The 22,204-nt window shown below is 41.2% G+C and overlaps 1 protein-coding gene across 1 annotated transcript in view; it reads right to left on the bottom strand.

The window, feature by feature from the left end:
* mdn1 (midasin AAA ATPase 1) overlaps window positions 1-22,204 on the bottom strand; it is a 201,664-nt gene that overhangs the window by 35,760 nt on the left and 143,700 nt on the right. Inside the window, exons 70-82 of the mRNA XM_068026518.1 lie at window positions 16,924-17,073; window positions 15,868-15,977; window positions 14,838-14,911; window positions 13,044-13,224; window positions 11,590-11,749; window positions 10,471-10,617; window positions 9,554-9,680; window positions 8,242-8,347; window positions 5,591-5,706; window positions 4,874-5,359; window positions 2,212-2,429; window positions 1,961-2,092; window positions 1,264-1,451 (exon numbers count right to left, since the gene is read on the bottom strand). Of these exons, the coding sequence (XP_067882619.1) occupies window positions 1,264-1,451; window positions 1,961-2,092; window positions 2,212-2,429; window positions 4,874-5,359; window positions 5,591-5,706; window positions 8,242-8,347; window positions 9,554-9,680; window positions 10,471-10,617; window positions 11,590-11,749; window positions 13,044-13,224; window positions 14,838-14,911; window positions 15,868-15,977; window positions 16,924-17,073 (2,195 nt within the window). The remainder of the gene's footprint in view (window positions 1-1,263; window positions 1,452-1,960; window positions 2,093-2,211; window positions 2,430-4,873; window positions 5,360-5,590; window positions 5,707-8,241; window positions 8,348-9,553; window positions 9,681-10,470; window positions 10,618-11,589; window positions 11,750-13,043; window positions 13,225-14,837; window positions 14,912-15,867; window positions 15,978-16,923; window positions 17,074-22,204) is intronic.

The raw sequence follows: 22,204 nt of genomic DNA, 5'->3' as shown, positions 1-22,204 counted from the left end.
CCGTTTTGATCTGGAGACCAGCGAAGAGTGCTCTCACTGAAGGAAGGATTAGTCTCTGTCAGCAGGAAATCTACATTGACCTACAAACTGTGTTTTGCCTAAAGAGGAGAAAAAACACTGTAAAGGAATCTTTGCATTGTTGGAGGTAGCAAATTCCTTTTCTACTTCCAGTCTCTAAGAAGTCTCTGCCTCAGGAGTGACTTTCTGTTGCCTGTGTGTTTCTGGGAGTTCTGGAATTCTCAGAAAAGTTTCCATTCTCAACTGTTAATTCAAAATCTAAATAAACGTGTTGCTATACTCTTGGTTGAAAGATCTGTGTGATGCCTGCTGCTGCCAAACTGCCTTGGACGCCTATCCATTACTGACTATTCACCTGGCATCTGACTATTTGACTCTGGGACACATCACCGCTCCAGGAAATTAACCAACCAGGACTTACAACCCAGTTATTTTATTATTCCTAAGAAACAGCTCTAATTTAAAACATTTTAAGAACTGGTTAGCTGTTAGTTTTTGAATGTGTGCGCGCGCATGCATGGGGGTTAGGAGGAGGAAGTCTTTTAGACACAGATTTATCTCAATATTGTTTAAGATTTAGTTTATTAATAGTTAATTTGTTGTTTAAAGATATCTGGTTTGGTGTATTTTATTCTGGGGTTAATAAAGTGTTCAATTTGGCTAATTTCTGGTAGGTGGGAAACTTTAAAATGCTGTAACCTGTGGAGTAATGGGGCTGAATTGACAGTGCATTACTCCCACCTCGGTCATAACACTACGAAAAAGTTATTTCAAGAAAGATACAGAATCAGGATCCAGTATTTATCCTTTTTAGGAAAGCCAGAAAGCAACAGTATTTCCATGCCAAACTACAACACTATATCAGTTAATTGGCACAAGAGAATTGCTCTCTTTGAAAAGATGACTACAATAAAGGGTAGGTTTTCAACACTTGCCCATGGAAGATCTACTTGCAAAATGAAATTCTAGTTGAGTGCTCATCTGTATATTGAGGGGGGGGTTCATCAGATTACTTCAGCCAGGTACATACATAATGCAAACCAAAGGACTACGCGTCATCTGTTTGCAAGAAATAACTAAAACAATGATTTTAACTATACAGCAGAAGGCTTTTTCCACTCTAATAAAAATGTGCTCTGTACAAACTTGGTTACACCTGAAGTTTTAATATATTTAAAGGCATAATCTTATATTTAATCTCAGTACCTATATATAAAAAATAGCTAAGTTTCAACACTAACAAACCTGGTACTGTTCGACTGTGCACTTCTGACGATAATCCATTAGTTTTTCCAGAAGGTCAGAAAAAACAGCAATAACTTTTGGCAGATTTAAAGAAGTGATGTCACTTGCTAGTTGCTGCCCTAAATATTTACTCAGGTATCCAGACTGAACTATGTGCACCTTCTCCTTATTCTCGTTGCCTTCATTTCCTACAGTAAATTAAGACAAATATTAAATATGCAGTGACTATTTTCAAATAATTAGCAAATAATTACAAAAATTACTCTTGCATCCTGGATGTAATTAAACCAATTATAAATAATACACTGGCTATTTGGCATTAGGACATAATCAAGGTATGAAAAAAAAATTGAGCCTGCTCCAATTAAAGTATGTGGACTCAGCTTTTAGTGATTATTCTTGACATTGGTGGTTGCCGGTAGCAATTCAAAAATGGCAATTTTCAGCTTTTTCTTCTGAGACAACCCTAACTTAACAGGCATCAGAGCAACCTTCTGTTAAGTGGAAAGTCAAAAGGTGGCGGGTCTCTATGGTGGTAGCAGAGAAAACAGTTCCGTAAATTACATCACCTCTGTCCAAATCTGATAGTGTTCACTCCAGTCTTTCCCTCCCCTCCATTATCTTTAATAAAACAGTCATGATTTTAAAAGTACTGAAGACACAGCTACGAACCAGCAAAGAAAACAGCAATGCCTACCAGTGATTTTCTCTTGTTCCTTTTCATTTTCCTCTTTCTCCCTCTTTACGACAGTCTGCACAGCACATAGCAGTGTGTTAATAGCTGGCTCCACTTGCAGGGAGAAGTCCACTAATGAACTCACACTGGAATCTTATGTTTTCAAGGAACACAAAAATAGCAATAGTTAAGTCACAATGACTTGCATAGCCACATTTTTTCCTGATGAATTAAAAGAAAGGTGTTTCACTTTACACACATTTCATTCTTACCATCAAATGTCACATTCAGTAATTCTTTCTCCCATGTTGTAAATTCAGTCATTGCACAACTGACTTCCTCCTTTATATATTCTAGACTCCTGAGCAGTGTTGGGCAGCAAGAATTGTTCCCGGAGGCAGGCGCAGCAAACATGGCCTGTACATCTTGCAGCTGAATTACGATTCTACTCAAACAACCAATCCCCGTTGAACAGGCCTCAAAACATGTCCTGAGAAAGAGAAAAGAGAGAATCGCATTATGTTTCAGTCAGAAACAGTGTTTACCAAACCAGAAACCTTGCATCATTGCAAAAATGTTTGTCTATATTACAACAGGAACTTCATTGGCTGTAAAGTGCTTTGGGATGCCTTGAAGACATAAATGGCACAAAATGAAACCAGGGCCTTTTAGTTTTATTTTTAACTTCAATTGGAGAACACTGCTCCAACAGTTTAGCAAGTTTACCCAGTGAGCAATGGATTAGTCATGTTCTGTTTTCAATAGCTAATCAAGGGAGGAAAATGGGCCCCTACTCCAAATCTATAGACCCCAGGTGAGGCCACTAGGCAACTTTCTCCTACAACATACCGATACAACAGGAAAAGCAGAGTCCGTTCCCATTTTCCTGGCGGACTATTGAGAAGCACTTGGTCCCGACTTGGCACCTCTCCCAGATGGAATGGCTTAGCTCTAAGAAATTGTGTGTTAATCATCTCAGGCCTAGGACATAGCCCTGAGAAACTACTGCAACAGTGACCTAAGCCCAACCATCTTCAGCTGCTTCAATGACCCTCCCTCCATCATAAAGTTGAAAGTGGGGATGTTGTTGGTTGGTTGCATGGTGTTCAATTCCATTTGCAATTCCTCAGATACTGAAGCAGTCCGTGCTCACATGCAGCAAGACCTGGACAACATTCAGGCTTTAACTGATAAATGGCAAACAACATTCACGTCACAAGTGCCAGGCAATGACCATCTCCAACGAAAGAAAGTCTAACCACTCCCCTTGACATTCAACATATCTTTGCTGAATCCCCAACCATCACGTGACTGATTCCTGGAAAGAAGGAGTTATCTTACAAGGAAGATTTGGACCTGTATCCACTAGAGTTTGGAAGAATGAGAGGTGATCTTATTGAAACATAGAAGATACTGAGGGGATCTGACAGGGTGGATGCTGAGGGGATGTTCCCCCTTGTGGGAGAGACAAAAACTAAGGGACACAGTTTAAAAATAAGGGGTCTCCCATTCAAGACAGAGATGAGAATTTTTCCTCTGTCGTTAGTCTGTGAAATTTTCTTCTCCAGAGAGCAGTGGCGGCAGGGTCCTTGAATATTTTTTTAAGGCCGAGTTAGATAGATTCTTGATTGTGAAGAGAGTCAAAGGGTATGGGGGTAGACAGGAAAGTAGAATTGAGTCCACAATCAAACTAATGGGCCGTGATCTTATCAGGTGGTGGAGCAGGCTTGAGGGACTCCTGCTTTGAAGTTCTATCTTTGAATGCATCAACATCCTTGTGGTGGGGGCGGTGGCAGGGGGTGGGGGGGGGTGACGGGTGACCATTGTTGAGAAACTTAACTGGATCAGCCACAAATATGGCCGTAAGAGTATGTCAACAGACTGGGTATTCTGCGGCAGGTAATTCACCTCCTGTCTCACCAATGCCTGTCCACCATCGGCAAGACACAAGTCAGGGGTGTGATGGAATACTCTCCACTTGTCTGAATGAGTGCAGCTCCAACACTCAAGAAGCGTGACACCATCCAAGACAAAGCAGCCAGTTTGATTGGCACCCCATCTACCTTTAACATTCATGTCTTCCATCACCAGCACACAGTGGCAGTAGTGTGTAGCATCTACAAGATGCAGCAACTCACCAAGCCTCCTTCAACAGCACCTTCCAAACCTACAATCTTTACCACCTAGGAGGACAAGGGCAGCAGGCACATGGTAACACCACCTCCTGCAGATTCCCCTCCCAACTTAGAACTATATCACCGTTCCTTCACTGTCATTAGGTCAAAATCCTGGAACTCCCTCCCTAACAGCACTGTGGATGTACCTACACCCCAAGGACTGCAGCGGTTCATCACCACCTTCTCAAGGGCAATTAGGGATGGGCAGTAAATGCTTGTGATGCCTACATTCCCAGAATGAATAAAACATTTGTAAGAACCCACATCCTCTGAAGAGGAAGCAAATAAAGACTTGTCTTTCATGACCACTGGACATCTCAAACGTGCTGTACAGCTAGTGAAATACTTCTAAATGTTGAAATGTAGGAAACGTGGCAGCCAACTGGCACACAGCAAACACCCACAAACTGCAATGTGGTAATGACCAGACAACCTGTTTGCGATTTTGACTGAGGAATAAATATTGGTAAGACACCCAGGATAACTCCCCCTGCTATTCTTCAGCTTGGGATCTACCCGAGAGGGCAGATGGAGCCTTGGTTTAACGTTTCACCCAAAAGACAACTCTGACAGCGCAGGATTCCCTCTGTACTACACTGGAGCATCAGCCTTGATTTTTGCACTCAAGTCTCAAATGGGACTTGAACCCACAACCTTTTGACTTATAGGTGAGCGCTACCAGCTGAGCCAGGACTGACCGTATATTGAGTGCCCAAAAGTACCTTGCCACCAATATTTTTTAAATGAAAAGACTTACCATGAATACAGCAAGGTTTTGCTGGTTTGGTGGCTCATTTCATCCACTTCAGCCTTCACTGCCTTAACCTCCTTCAACATGTTTGTAACCTGTTGAGTCACTTGTTGCCATGCAAGATCTCCTTGCCGCATTTTACAAGCATCGGGCAAGCAATCTTCAACCATGGGTGTGGGGAACCTCAAATGCGGCTGGACAAAATCCTCAGAGAAAGATGCTTTAGCCATTTCTGCATCCCCTTTGTCGCTAACCATCTGCTCAGTACTGGTGTGTTTGTCCTGCACCTCATCATGCATTTCAGATGGCTTATCTCTTGGACAACACTGCAAAAACCACAGAAGTTGCTCCAGGGCTATCATAAATTTCATAGACAGGATGCGCAGTTGGTCCATCCAATGCTTGACACTATCTTGAGGTGGAAGAGCCACATCGTGATCCTTGAACCCGGCCAGCCATTTCTGAATCTCCTGCACACTTTTAATTAGATGTCTAATACAGATACATAGAAGAGAAGAGAGATTCAGTACAAGATTTAATCATACAGTTTGACTTGGAGGTAAATGGCAGACGTGGTTATGACAATTAATGCAATTTTTAAATAATTTTCCCCAATGAAGTTACAATCTGGAGCTGCTTAAACACAACTGGAAGATTATATTTTTATTGCATTTAAATTACACAACTAAGAAACATTTTACGAGTTGAAGTCATACAATGTACCTTAAGCTGACCCACTGCTCAGTAAGCCCAGTTAGACACTGCCTTTGTTTGATCAGTAATTTCAGCAGATGAGCTGTAAACCCTCGACAACGTTCAACATTACCCAGACCAAGTTCCTACAAAAGCCAAACAAATGTCATTAAGGCTAAATTTGAAAAACAGAAGATGAAACTTCAAAAAAATCAGGAGATATCTAGTCAATGAATGGCAAACAAATTGAATATATGAAGGAATAACAAATCAAGCTTGCTCCATTGTTCAGTAGAATCTGATCATTTTAGTGTTTTTCTAACCTTGTTGCTTTTCATTGCATGCTTCATCATCAAGAACCAATTCACCTCCTTACCGAATATATCAGATAATACCAGTGTCTACTCCAGGTGGCAATTAATTCAAGTCACCAACTCAGTTTGAACAAGTTCACAGAATTATTCAGCACAGAAGGAGGCCATTCGGCCCATCGTGTCTGCAGCAGCTCTCTGAATGAGCCATTCACTTAATGCCATTCCCCCGTAACCCTGTACGCTCTTCCTTTTCATCAAATTCCCTTTTGAAGACCTCGATTAAACCTGCCTCCTCTCTGGCAGTGCATTCCAGATCCTAACTGCGTGAAAAAGATTTTCCTCATGTTGCCATTGCTTCTTTTGCCAATTAGTTTAAATCTGTGCCCTCTCTTTCTTGATCCTTTGACAGGTGGGAACAGTTTCTCCCCATCTACTGTGTCCAGACTCCTCATGATTTTGAATATCTATCAGATCTCTTCTCAGCCTTCTCTTCTCCAAGGAAAACAGTCCCAACTTTTACACAGAGGGTGGTGAGTGCCTGGAACTTGCTGCCAGGGGAGGTGGTGGAAGCAGGTATGATAATGACGTTTAAGAGGCATCTTGACAAATACATGAATAGGATGGGACGAGAGGGATACGGTCCCCGGAAGTGCAGAAGGTTTTAGTTTAGGCAGGCATCAAGATCGGCGCAGGCTTGGAGGGCCGAATGGCCTGTTCCTATGCTGTACTGTTCTTTGTTCTCCAATCGATCTTCATAAATGGTTCCAGGGATGAGAAACTTCATTCTCATGAATCTTTTCTGCACTCCCCAATGCTTTCACAGCTTTCCTTAAATGGGGTGTCCAGTTCTGGACACAATACTCCAGCTGAGGCCAAACTAATGTCATATACAAGTTCAACATAACCTCGTCGTTCTTGTACTCTATGCCCCTATTAATAAAGCCTAGAATACTGTATGCTTTATTAACCGCTCTCTCAACCTGTCCTGCCACCTTCAATGACTTCTGCACATATATGCCAGGTCCCTCTATTCCTGCACTCCCTTAGAATTGCACCCTTTATTCTATATTGTCTCTCCCCGTTCTTCCTACCAAAATGAATCACTTCACGTTTCTCCACATTGAATTTCATCTGCCACTTGTCTGCCAATTTCACCAACTTGTCGATGTCGTTTTGAAGTTCTATACTATCCTCCTCACAGTTCACAATGCTTCCAAGTTTCCTATCATCTGCAAATTTTAAAATTGTGCCCTGTACACCAAGGTCCAAGTCATTAATACATCAGGAAGAGCAAGGGTCCCAACACTGATCCCTGGGGAACTTCACTACAAACCTTTCTCCAGCCCCCAAAAAAATCCATTAACCACTACTGTTTCCTGTCACTCAGCCAATTTTGTATCCAAGTTGCTACTGTCCCTTTTATTCTATGAGCGATAACTTTACTTAAGTCAAACACCTTTTGGAAATCCAGTTAAATTCTGTTCATGGCTATTAAATATCTATATGCTGCTATTCAGGATTTGATATACAATCATGAAACTCACGCCCATTACTTTAAACATTGGATCATTTTGCCCATGCTCTGACTTTTCTTCCCTCTAAAGCACATAGATTAAATGTTTGCACTGCAGTGATTTATATCTTACAAATAAATGTTTTGTTACCAATCCTTTCCACTGTTTCAATTGTTAGAACCGTGAAAAATTATACAATGCTCCACAAGAACAGAGGTTGGCATTGTATCCTTGAACTTCCGAAAAAATTTTTAAAAGATCAAATTTATACTTAAGCATGTGAGCAGCAATGGTAAGGCAGTATTTGCTGCCCATTCCTCATTGCCCTGAGAATTAGTCAACATTGTAGTGGGAGTTGCACATAGGCAGACCAAGTAGAAGTGGGACATTTCCCCTCCCTAACTGAACCAGTTGTTTTTAAGACAACCCAGCAGGTTTTTTGGTCAGTTTTTCTAGTTCCAGCGCAAATTCCCAGCTTTATTGATTTCAACTGCACAGCTTGCTATGGTGGGGTTTGAACTCTCAGCTTCTGGGTTGCTAGTCCAGTAGCATAAACAGTAGACGACGATATCCTTGCACTTTATGGATTTATTCACACATGCAACTATATCTTTACAAGTACTGCAGCATGATAATGCTTTTGTTATTTAGCACCAATAACTTTCATTTTTTTTTGTAATACTTGCCTCATTTGACACTTTACTGATGTGGATTTATTTAACCTGGTGCTAAGATGACTAACTAATGACAAGGATATTCCAACCGCCCCCCCCACCCCCCAAAAAAAAGCATCACAATTACTGGTGCCAATGACAACTACAATTAAATTCTGCCTGTTAATGTCCAACATTACCTTTGCAGGAGTGCACATTGCTGCTTGGAGGGCAGCACGACCTGCAAGAGATTGATAGAAAAACTTCTGACAGCCCTCCCATGCAGCAGAAACTTCAGCAAGCAACCTGCAACATCAACAAACATCAATTCTAGACAGATCAAACAGCAGCATTTCAAAGAACTCAGCCCTTATAACAAAAATTACTGCTTGATATCATCAGTCAAAGAGCTAATTATCACAAATGTTAAACGGAACAACTTTCTAGCACTGTTTGAGATATTACCTGCTACATCTATGCAACAGCTGTAGAGAATACTAAAACAACCTCCATGAGAGGGAAAAATCAGCATTTTAAATTTAAGGATGTTGCAGCAGTTTGTTTTTGAAGATTATTTTTTAATAGAATCTGAAATTTACAGCATAGAAGGAATCTATTCAGCCCATCGCATTTGTACCAGCCAAAGAGTTATCCAGCTTTATCCCACTTTTCAGCTCTTGGTCCATAGCCTATAAAAGTAATTCTTCTTTGGAATTAAAGGGTGAAGAATTCAGAAAAGTACACCTTGATTAAGTCTGTTTCACAATTACCGGTGTTAAACATTCCAATGCTAGGGTTAGGAATGCATAAAAAGGCCAGAATCAGATGGTGGAAGGTGGGCATAAACGTTGTGGGAGATAAAGATTGAGGGCAAAGATTTTAATTGAATGTATTGAAGGACTGGGAGCCAGTGAAAGCCAATGAGGACAGTGCTGCTGGGTAAGTCAGACTTAGAAGTTGGAAGGATGCCGATGGCAGAGTTTTGGACAAGTTGCAGTTTGTGGCGGATGGGATGTCAGCAAGGAAGGACAAGGTACATATGCACACATAGCTTTTTATTTGGTGTCAAAAGCTAAGAAAAATTCATTTAGTCTCAAAACTAGAAGTTTTTTGAGTTAGTATTTTCTCTAATAATCACCCCAAACCAACATTACTCTTCTTCTTGCAATCCATAACCTTGGCATTTTCTGCAGTCAAGAGAGACTTACTCAGAGCTCCACTAAAAGAACTCCTTAACTAGCCACCATGAGATGTGGGAGCATCACCCACCCTCAGGCAGTGCCAAAGCTTCCACTTAACTTCACACAGCAACACAGACATTAGGAAATCCGTTAGGGACTAAGCCTACATTCTATCAATCCATGGCACTGCATGTTCGTCTTACTGCCCCTTCACTAGAATATTCCTAATTTGATTTTTTAATTTATATAAAGATACGTACAATTGTGTTTCTAACAAACTTGAAAATCAAATTCTCATTTTAAACTTCCCCAGAAATTACTGGCAGCTTACATGTTATCCAGCTCATCACTGCTCTCGACGACATTTACAGCTGTCTTCACATCAAGTGGATGCAGACAAAGCGTGTCCTGAGGATCTTCTGTCCGAGACCAAGCTAATCCTTTGCGGTAAGACAGACCTGAAAAGAGGAAATACACCATCATATTTGAAGAAATCTGGACCCCAAGTTTACTGTGGGGTGAAGAAAGCACCAGAGCATCTCTCAAGCCTTCTGAACTCATGTTCCCTGCACTGTTCTCCACAGAGCCACTTTAGGGCTCTCCAACAGTGGCATCCCTGCAGCAATGTGGCAGTGAAGCAAGGCCTCAATGGCAACAAACAACTTGATATTTTAGTACACAGTCTGAGCACATTTTTTGTACGAATTTCTTTTGTAACCTGGTGGGACTGCTTTGAACAAACCAGGCTTCACTTCTTTAAACCAACACACCTAGAATTACAAGATGGAAACGTGGACTGCATTTAAAGAGAGTCATACCGATGCCTTTTAAACACCAAATCCAGTTTCTTTTGTAACCCAACAATGAAATACGACATGTATATAATGCATAGCATTACAACTTGTGGGTCTCTGATGTTCCTTAAGGCAAATCTTTGGAACAGAGGTATTGTATTATGTAGTACTTATTATTTGATTCATGCGTTAGAATATTCTATCAGTATTCCAACTATGCTGTACCTTTAAGGCCACCTTTCAGTGTTATAAATCCTGATATTTAGTGTTTTATTGGAGCTGGTGAGGAAGTCAGCAGGTGCTTGTAAATTTCCAGCTCAGGGCCAGAAGAAACAAACAAACATGAAAAAAATTGCTAAATATTGTCAAGAAGGCCGAAGAACTCATACAAGCCACACATTTTATATATAAAACACACAGACATAAACATCTCGATGTGATACATAGCACTCACCAATCTCAGTGAGGTGTTTGAAGAGATCTGCCAAGGCCCTTTGCTTCTGCATCAAAATATGTTTGACTTCTGACCTCTGCTTGTCCTTATCAGCTGTCTGGTCAACTGCAAGAGTCTGGAGATCGTGTACAGCAGTGATGACATCACCTAAAAGGAACAAGACAGAGCTTATAATCCTTCAGGCTTTACTGGGAAGGCTCAACTGTAGTTCATAGCTGACATCTTGGGATTTCTCGAATACCACCACTGATAGGAATCATTTGTTAACAACTGCTTATAGTTCCTCAAATAGAGAGTACAAATTTACCAGCACCCCAATTTTTTCTTTTTCAGACTATTACTGTAGCCAACAATAAGCAGCAGCACAAACTGTCATATCAACTGCCAACAAACGTACAACTGAATACAAGGAACCCCAGAAACTTGGTATTAAACATTGAGACACTTCACACATCAGGGCAGCAGCTGCGAAGAGAAAGATAGGGGTTAATGTTTCTAGTCAATGACATTTCACCATAGTCATTCAAGGAAAGGTGAAAGATGAACCCCAACTCGTTACAGATGCTGCTTGGCCTGTTCAGTGTTGACAAAAACTTGTTTCTATTTTTTGACATTTTCAGCATCTGCAATATTTTGCTTCTTTAAAAAAAAACTTTATGGTACACATGAATAGGAATCCTGCAGCAATTTCAAGACTAATCAGGTCAGAGATCAAAAGATGAAAACCTTTGAATTTGGCACATTCATGCAATCAAAACTAACAGCATAGTGATCCTTTAATGTCTGTGCTGGCTCTATTTAAAAGGAGCTTATAGCCTGCTACTTTGATTTTTCCTTTTCATTTTTTTTTTAAATTATGGATTCTCCTTCCGTCAGATTCTGCTGAAGCAGAGGTGCAAGAAGAATTCAATAAAATGAAGGGCACTTTCTCCCAATAACCACCTCAATTACTTGATCACTTTGCTTCTATTTTTTCCTATTCAACCCGTGTACAAAATGTAAGTTTCAACAACTGAACAATGTTTATTTTTTTACTGTGGGCGTTTGCATTTATAACTATATTCAGACCACAGTAGATTAGTGCTCACTGGAAATGCTTAAATTAATGTCTTTTGATACCTGTAAATTGATCCAGACTCTCCACAAAACCGGGAAGAGAATTTGTCGTTATAAGCTTCAGGCACATTTTCCTCATTCGTTTACTAAGTGCTGGGAGACGACTCTGAAGAGAACTCCCTTCTATTGAAGCACAACCTTTTCCGAAATCAGGAAAAATTACCTGCAATATAATTTGCTGATGTTAGAAATCATAAAAGTTTGATAAAGTTACATAATACATTAATTTAAGGAACAGGACTGGTGCTCTCCTCATGGGTTCCAGAAAAGAAAGCTATTACATATGCTACAGTCTCTAGCTCTCAATTAGATTCAACTGTAGCTGCGTTGGTAATCAGCACCATTCAAGAGCATTTAAAAATCCAGCGTCACAAGTTCATGCCATCAAGCCATGTGAAGACAAGTTCACTGTTTTAATAGTGATGTTGCTCCAGTGATTCACAGCGTGCAAAGCTTCAGCAATTTAAAGCTTTCTGTATTAATCTAACATAGTACACCAATGACCCAGTAAACAATTCAATTTTTTGTGGAATGACAGACTAATCTGGCGGCAGCATTCCCAGCCCCCTTTACACTAACCCAAGTTTCCAATTGGAAAAAGGCGGACACTTGCTTGGAGAAATAAAAAAGGATTGCCCAACTGGAGGTGGTTAATCTTAAATGGAAAAGGGAGATGGGGAACGAAAAAAATCCATTACATTTATGACATCTTTCAAAAAGATACAGGCAGCAGGACAGATGTTCATATCCACAATTACTCAGTGAGGTCGTTCTCTTCAACATGGAGAGGGGAAAAAAACTTAAAACAAATCGACCAGTAAACTGTTCAGCAGCTGGCTAACAAGTAGCCAGACTTGAGACCTTTAAAATGGACTCTTGGCAAAGAACAGACTGGGTGAGGAGAGATCAGAGAACAATGCAATGTTCACCAATCAAAGGTTGATGGCATTTTAAGCGAACTGTACACAGCTTTCAAACTAGGACAAGACTACACAGTGACAGAGTATTCCTGCAGGCCTGCGCTGGACCAGTGAGTCTAACGCGAGCAATTATTTAGGAGGCAAAGTGACCAAGAATTTACAGTGGGACTGTGCACTTATGATGCAAGGAATAATTAGAAGCAGCAAGAGAAAAGCATCACAGAAGAGCACATGGTTTGAAATTTTAAGCAATACAAGGTGTAGACCATTTTATTGTGCAGACCAAGTATCTCCAAGTGCAAAGCATTTAATTCAAGTTTTCAAAAGCCAAATAATTCAAATTGAAGTATTTAATTTGTTGTAAATCAAGGATGAAAACCTCATACTTGGTTGCCTCAATTTCTTGAATCTACACCAGTTTCAACAATTATTTATTAGCAGTAATACTTATGCCATAGCTCCTTTTCACTACATTACTGATCACTATGCAGCAAATTCACATACAGGTACTATTACAAGCAACTTGCATTTATATACCTGTGTTACATGACATTTTTCTGAACAAACTTTTCGAAGCACACAATTCAGCTTCTCCATCTTAGACGGTTTCTGTTGGTCAACACTATACAAGCTCCCAACTCTTTCCATTTCTCTTAATGCAGGATGACATGGATTGTTGAGTGCAGCTTCAAATTTCTTCATAAACTTAAAGAGTGTTCTGTGGATAAATGTTTAAAATTACATAATGAAAGATTAAAATCAGGAGCACTGCATCTCGTTTTGGCCAATGAACCTCAAAGGATACATTCGCCACGAAACATGGAGATGAAGCAGAATACCAAGGCTTAAATGGTTACATTATGGAGACACGGTACAGAAATATGGCTCGACTTGCTTTAAGTTTAGGCAATTGAGGGGCATCTAAAATTGAGGTAATTAAAATTAAGGAATTTGAGGGGAATCCAGAACAAGAGGACATATCTTAAAATTAGAGCTAGGCAATTTAAAGTGAAATCAGGAGGCATGTTTTCCATACCAAAGGTAGAGGAAATCTGGAACTCACTTTCAAAAAGGCTATAGTTGCTGCATCAATTTGAGAGATGGAGATTTATTTTTTTATACTAAAGTAATTAGGCAAGTGCATCAAGGAGTTTGGAACAAAACTGGGTAAATAGGGTGGAGGGGCTGAATGGCCTAATCCTGTTCCTATAAATATTTATATGAACCACATCCCCTTTCTGGATTGCACAAAATATATTTATAAATGCAATTTCAAACAAATGTTGATGGTGCAACAAGCTGTTTTTTTTTTTAAAAGGCTCATCTCTGATGTTTATGTTAAACAGGCTGGAACTGTTTAAAAGAAGTATTCGGCCATTTATTTTTATTCCCATCCAAAAATATCTGAAGGCCCCGTTTTAGTGCCCAATGAAAGAGCTCCCAGGCCTCGTCGATGCTGTTCAGCGACATCAACCTCACTCTGGAAAAATCTGGCCTTCAACTGATGGTGTTGCTGAAATTGGGAACTGCACCAGTATGATGTAGAATTGGTAATGAAAATACACACACCCTGCAGCACAATGGAGCTGTGCTACATGGTATGCCATCCACCAATAAAGCAGTTATGGTGGCAGTTTGTGTGCACCACAGCAGATAGGTGCAAAATCCAACATTACTCTTTTCTGGAGAGACGAGCTGCATTTAATAATGTATTACATTGTGGAAAGGCACGTGCACAAAGGATGCAAGTTCTCATTTGTTACAGGTTTCCTCCCCGACCACATTATCTACAGGCTGGGTTGTGGAGATCTCCTCTCAGTGATGATTGCAGGCTTTGTGCTTCCAGTAGGATAGGACAGGATATACAACTGTCCCATCTAGTGGCCTGAGGTGACAAAAACGGATGATCGTTTTGCCTTCTGGTGTGTTCTGTATAATCTAGTACTGATGCAAAGTACTCATTGTAAATAGACTGGAACTGTATTAGCTTAGTAGACTACAACTTGCTCTCAGGAAAAATAATTTTAGTTGAAGGAATATGTAGTAAATCAAGACAGATTTTAAATATGGTAGGTTTTATCCAAGCCAGAAAGCAAGTGTGTACATCTGCAGCTTATTTTATAGGCAGACTTTTTCACTGTATTTTCAGTTTAACCACCTTGCCTTTTGTCAGGAGGCTTGAATTCAGAGCTGTTTTTGAACAGTCAGCTTTTGATAAGTTCTCCAGTTTGACACGTACAAGTAGTTTCTGTAAACTGGTTTGATTTTTGTTGACTTGCTAATCATTCATCAGCACCCGATGCTTTCTTTCTCGAAAACTCTTTGCATTACCTGTGCGTTTTCTCTACTGACTGTTTCATGGACCAGAAACTAACATCATTCCATCGGCTAATCTTAACGAAGTCCTGTAGGCAGACACAACTGAATTAGTGGGGGAATTGAGATTAAGTTCAACCACCAGTCCAATACCTTTAAACCCAGAAGGGAAATATTTAATTGCATGAGTTAGACAAGGAGGCATCTCAGAGGTGATCAGAAGCTTTTTGGTATTTGAGGCTTCTGAATTGCATGCAAAAGACTAAATTACAAATCGCTGTTTATAATTACTGCAACATGAATTAGATATACTGAAGATGTGAAAGTAACCAACCCACCCAAAATCATTCCACTACTATACAATATATTGAATCACCATTAATTTACCATACATAATAATTGTCATAAACATCATTGTGGAACCTGGATGCATATCCTTACATCCTACCACAGACATACAAAAAAGCTAACAGAATCATTCCTCATTCAGAGGGGAGAAGACAGGTTTGAGTTTCACTCCACTCAGCTCCTGTTCTGTATCATGATGGCAAGGAGATGCAGGTTGAAGTCAGGGCATCTTCCTGCCAGGGTTGAAGAAGTGGCAGAGAAGGGAAGGAAGAGATCTAAAAATGCAGAGTCTCAGCTGGGTGATTCTAGTAGCTACAACCAGGTTACTGGTCACTGACAGCACTCCTGGTCGTCAGAATTAGGTCTGCTGAACAAAGACTTATTCATATAAAAAAAAACTAGCAAAAAAATCCACGGGTGATTTTAAAATGGATATTGTAGACACTAAATGCAAGATAGGCCCGAAAAGAAAAGAAAAACGATAAAGCAATGCACCTCATTTACAAACACACCCAAGCTTGCTGTCTGGAATCAAGTAAGCATCAGCACCATGCAGTCTAAAACTACAAACTTATTACCTTCTGATTGCACTCAACTATCTGAGCCAGAGGAACATTTGATCATCTGCTTTAAATAACTTAAAGAAACAAACAGTTACATTGGAGTACCACTGTCTTTTAATCTGTCTCATGGTTACCTTCAATTCTTTCTCAATAGGATGACGGTGTTCAGTTATTTTTGTCTGAACACACTCTGAAAATTGCTTGTAGTAGTTGTACAAATTCCAGAGTAAACTGCACAAGACATCTGTGATAAAGTAATTTGCTGGTTAATTAAAAAAAAAAACTTTTTCACATAATTTAGTTGCAACTAAAGAAATTCTTGAAGAAATAAACGTATTCCCACCCATTTTCTCAGGCACTGCTGCACCAATAGCCCATGCATCAAATGAAGTATTATTTGCATTTTTTCTGTACATTCTTTCTAGTCTCACTTGCCAAAAATACATGTCTATTTTGGGTAAATGGATTCAAGAAATAGACAACCCAATTGCTTAAACTGCTCAATTCCACCTTTGAGAAATTGTCTTTGTTCATCCCTACTTCACCCTCACTGAAGCACTGAACTGTACCTTCAACTCTCTCCAGCTTCAAGAGCTCCATCTTACATAAATTGCCACTGCAGCAGAAGTTCAGTTGATATTCCATCCCACAAAAATGTTTTACCTGCACTTCAGCCAGGCCTCCAGTGGCTCCCTGTTCCCATCAAAAGCCTAATCATCTTAAAATCCTTCCACAGTCTCGTTCCAATTACTCCAGCCCTACATCCCAAAATATATCCTCTGCTCTTCAAACTCAGGTCTGACGTGTTTTCCCCCCATCTCCTTTCACTCCACAATCAGTAAAAAAAAAAAGTCTTCACACTTAGAATTCTTTCTAATCGCCTTCAGTCTCCCAACCTCAAACCCTTAAAAAACACTATACACTATACTCAACTAGGCCTCCAGTCCCTTCCCTTAATTAGTCTCCCAGTTCCTGCTCCACTTGCCCAGTAATGCAACTGCGGGATGGCGGGGGGGCGGCGGCATTTGGTTACAGAATACTGCCATTCAAATCTAAGTCATTATTGAATCCATGACTTTGTCAGGAGACAAGTTATCTACTGCCTACATTGCAAAAAAACTCCATGTTGCTTTTAATAAAAAAAATTCAGACCCAGTTAAAGATTTACATTATGGAATGTAAATAGTTACCTTTTCCCTCCTGTTCTGGCACTGCCAAAACATGACAATGAAATGCTAACAGCATTGAGAGGCGAAAATGAAACTCTCCCAGGGTAGCTCCTTCAATGAAAGTTTGCAGTGTGCTGATTACTACTGGCAGCCTCATCTGTTCTTCCACTTCTGTTCAGATAAATAAAAGTAGGTTTTAATCAACAACCCTTGTTTGTGCATTACACTGAACACCAAAGATTTTCAGGAAGTTGGAAACATAACTTTACTTCATTGCTTTTCTTTCAAAAAGTGACTACATAAAAGAATACAAATTACTGTTTGTAATCTTAGAGCAACACACACTAGCAGCCCAGTTACATTCAATGAAAGCTAAATTTGGTCTTTATCCTCCTTCATGTCTGCTCAACCTGCATTCTACTGGAAGGGCAGAACAACGCAAGCTATACCACTGCAGCGACAGGAGACTTTGGAAGTTGAGCAAAGACTGCCAACACTGTCTCCGCATGAAAAAAAAAACAAGATAGTACCCTCTACTTCTGGCATCCAGGGAACACATCAAAAACTCACCTGTGTCAGCAGAATTCAAATACTTATCACATTTTGGCCCCGATACAAGTATTCTCTGATTTCCTAATGAAAACGGCAGTGTGTGAATGCAGCAATACAAGAGTCAATTTCACAGGCAACATATCTACTGGAAATCTCTATTCTTGGCCTCAAGTCAGGCAGGGTATCCTAATAGTGGAAATGTGTTTGTTCAAGCAAAAGCATAACTGAGGTGAAGGATCTTCAGGAGACTTCTGAAGGCACACAGGGAGGTCACAAGGAAATAAAGGAGGAAATTCCAGTGTGTGGAGCAAAATGACTAAAGGAACACTGCAATCTATTAATATCAACAATTTAAAACATATCAAAATTAATAAGAACATGGATATAAATTTCACGTGGCCCTGAAGCTCCATGGCATACACTCGAGCTCAACAAGACAAAAAGTTTAAACACCCATTCTGAAATGATTTTACATTGTCATTGGTTGTTTAGCACATGATTTTCAGCCAACTAAAAATAATTGGCTCAACAGCATGCAACTTGCGTGTTTAAAATGAGTTAAATATTTGAATATAGTGCATTGGCAGAACAAGCATATTATAAAAGCATTGGTGATGCTGATGACACATTCATAGCAACTTGTATTCAATATTCAGTGGGTGCAGTAGCATAGTGATTATGTTAGTGGACTAGCAATGCAGGAGGTCTCGATCATTAGTCCAGGCATGAGTTCACATGCCACTATGGCAGCTGGAGAATTTAAATTCAGTTAATTAAATAAATTTTGAATACAAACCTAGCATTAGTAATGGTGACCATGTAACCACCGGACTGTTGGAAAAATCCATCTGGTTCACTATGCCCTTTAGGGAAGGAATCCTGCCAACCATATCCAGTCTGGCCTAACATAGAAACATAGAAAATAGGAGCAGGCCATTCGGCCCTTCGAGCCTGCACCGCCATTCATTATGATCATGGCTGATCATCCAACTCAGTAACCTGTTCCGGCTTTCGCCCCATACCCTTTGATCCCCTCAGACCCAAGAGCTATATCTAACTCCTTCTTGAAAACATACAATGTTTTGGCCTCAACTGATTTCTGTGGTAGCAAATTCCACAGGCTCACAACTCTCTGGGTGAAGAAATTTCTCCTCATCTCAGTCCTGAAAGGTTTACCCCGTATCCTTAGACTATGACCCCTGGTCCTGGACTCCCCCACCATCCGAAACATCCTTCCTGCATCTACCCTGTCAAGTCCTGTTAGAATTTTATAGGTTTCTATGAGATCCCCCTCACTCTTCTGAACTCCAGCGAATATAATCCTAACTGACTCAATCTCTCCCCATACGTCAGTCCCGCCATCCCAGGAATCAGTCTGGTAAACCTTCGCTGCACTCCCTCTATAGCAAGAACATCCTTCCTCAGATAAGGAGACCAAAACTGCACATAATATTCCAGGTGTGGCCTCACCAAGGCCCTGCATAATTGCAGCAAGACATCCCTGCTCCTGTACTCGAATCCTCTCGCTACGAAGGCCAACATACCATTTGTCTTTTTTACCACCTGTTGCACCTGCATGCTTACCTTCAGCAACTATTGTACGAGAACACCCAGGTCTCGCTGCATATTCCCCTCCCTCAGTTCATAGCCGTTCAGATAATCTGCCTTCCTGTTTTTGCTACCAAAGTGGATAACTTCACATTTATCTGCATTATACTGCATCCGCCATGCATTAGCCCACTCGCTCAACTTGTCCAAATCACCCTGAAGCCTCTCTGCATCCTCCTCACAACTCAGCCTCCCAACCCAGTTTTGTCTCATCTGCAAATTTGGAGATATTACATTTAGTTCCCTCATCTAAATCATTAATATATATTGTGAATAGCTGGGGTCCTAGCACCGATCCCTGCAGTACCCCACCAGTCACTGCCTGCCATTCAGAAAAAGACCCATTTATCCCTATTCTTTGTTTCCTGTCTGCCAACCAATTTTCTATCCATCGCAATACATTACCCCCAATCCCATGCGCTTTAATTTAACATACTAATCTCTTATCTGGGACTTTGTCGAAAGCCTTCTGAAAGTCCAAATAAATCACATCCACTGGCTCCTCCTCATCAACTCTATTAGTTACATCCTCGAAGAATTCTAGTAGATTTGTCAAGCATGATTTCCTTTTGGTAAATCCATGCTGACTCTGTCCGATTCTACCACTGTTCTCCAAGTGCTCTATTATAAAATCATTGATAATGGACTCTAGAATTTTCCCCACTACAGACGTCAGGCTGACTGGTCTATAATTCCCTGCTTTCTCTCTACCTCCCTTTTTAAATAGTGGGGTTACATGAGCTACCCTCCAATCTGTAGGAACTGTTCCAGAGTCTATAGAATCTTGGAAGATGACCACCAATGCATCCACTATTTCTAGGGCCACTTCCTTAAGTACTCTGGGATGCATATACATGACTCCAGACCCACAGCAATGTAGCTGACTCTTAACTGCCCTCAAATTGCCTAGCAAGCCACTCAGTTGGACCAAACCACTAGGAAAAACTATAGCAAGAATAAAATTGGACAGACCACCCCAGCACCAAACTAGGCACAGGATTCAGATACAAAGGCACACCCAGCCAAACCTGAAAAGTAATTTTCACTATTATCTGGACACCCATAAAAAGTTGGGAGAGCTGTCCCACAGACCCATCAAGCAACAGCCTGACAGTCCTACTCATGGCATTACACCTTACAGCCAATGTCCCAGATTCCTCCGTCATCCCTGGTTATGTTCTGTCCCAATGGCAGGCAGACCAACCAGGAGGTGGCAGCACAGTGGTATACAGTCAGGAAGGAGTGACCCTAGGAGTCCTCAACATAGACTCCGGACCCCATAAAGTCTCATGGCATCAGGTCAAACATGGGCTATGAATCCTCCTGCTGATTACCACTTACCATCCTCCCTCAGCTGATGAGGCCATACTCTATGTTGAACGCCACCATTTGGAAGAAGCGTCAAGGATAGCGAGGACACGGAATGAACTCTGTGGGATTTCAAAGCTTTAAGAGTGGCATGGTAGCACGACTACTGACCAAGCCCTGAAAGACATATCAGCCAGACTGGAGCTGCAGCAGGTGGCGAGAGAACAGACAAATGGAAAAACCCATTTGACCTCATTCTTAATCTACATGTCGCAGATGCATCTGTCCATAACAGTATTGGTAGGAGTGACATCCGCACAGTCCTTTGGAGATAAGGACGAGAGGCCTGCTCAAGTCAGGAAAAAAGACTCCGACCCGACCAAACCACAGTGGACCAGAGCCCGACCCGGCCAGAGTCCCTCCGATTTTGCCTCGGGCTAGACCCAACCCGCACATGGCTTTACTTACCTTCTTGACACCGAACCTGCAAGAAGCTGCAGCGCATGTGTGATTACATCACAGTGACGTCACTCGCTCATTGTGTAGACTCAGTTTCGTCCCAGACTCCCAGCTCAGGTGAGTTTTTTTATTTTTAATATTTACTAGCAGAGCACTGACCATGTATGTCCGGCCTGACCCGGCCCAGCCTGAGCCCGAAAGTCAGACCCTGAAGATGGGCCCGACCCGAACCTGACACGTCATCTGGTCCTGTCGGGTTCGGGTCAGGTAGCAGGCCTGTAATGAGGACCAGTCTTCACACTGAGCGTATCGACCATAGTGTTGTGTGGCACTACCACCATGCTAAATGCGTTGGGTTCAGAACAAATCAAGCAGCATGAAACTTGACATCAATAAGACACTGTGGGCCATCGGAATTGTATCCCACCACAATGCGTAACCTCATGGTCTGGCATATCCCTCACTCTACCATTACCGTAAAGCCAGGTTTAATAAGTGGAGAGCATGCCAGGAGCAGCTCCAGACCTTAATCAAATGGAAGTAAATGGGAATTGGGGTAAACTCTCCACTGGCAAAAAGGAAGATGGCTGTCATTGTTGCAGGCTAAGATCATTTCAGCTCCAGGACACTGTTGCAGGAGCAGTAAACCTAACTACCATCACTGAATCCTCCATCATCTGGGGGTCACTACCGACCAGAAACCATACTGGGTCAGCCAGATAAAACCCACGACCATCTCAAAAGGACAAGGACAGCATGCGCATAGGAACGCCGCCACCTCTAAACACACACCATCCAGACTTGGAAATATAAATTGCTGTCGGTTCTATTTATTTTTTTAATTTAGAGATACAGCACTGAAACAGGCCCTTCGGCCCACCGAGTCTGTGCCGACCAACAACCACCCATTTATACTAACCCTGCAGTAATCCCATATTCCCTACCACCTACCTACACTAGGGATAATTTACAACAGCCAATTTACCTATCACCTACAAGTCTTTGGCTGTGGGAGGAAACCGGAGCACCCGGAGAAAACCCACGCGGTCACAGGGAGAACTTGCAAACTCCGCACAGGCAGTACCCAGAATCGAACCCCGGTCCCTGGAGCTGTGAGGCTGCGGTGCTAGCCACTGCGCCGCCCTATGTTGAAGATGATTCTGGAGCTTCCAAACAGCAGCATTTTGGGAGCACTTTCACAATACGGACTGCAGCAATTCACCACTATCTTAAAAGGGTAATAAATCCTGGCCTTGCCAGCAACACCCACATCCCATCAATTAATTTTAAAACTTACAGAAATTGACTCAGTACTATAACTAGAATCAGTTCTATTTGATTGTTAATTCATAATTAACAATTACAGCACATTTCA

Source organism: Heterodontus francisci, chromosome 3 (genome assembly GCF_036365525.1).
Source record: "Heterodontus francisci isolate sHetFra1 chromosome 3, sHetFra1.hap1, whole genome shotgun sequence".
NCBI lineage: Eukaryota > Metazoa > Chordata > Chondrichthyes > Heterodontiformes > Heterodontidae > Heterodontus > Heterodontus francisci.
The sequence above is the reverse complement of the archived record's forward strand: the minus strand, read 5'-3'. Positions and strand labels throughout refer to the sequence as shown.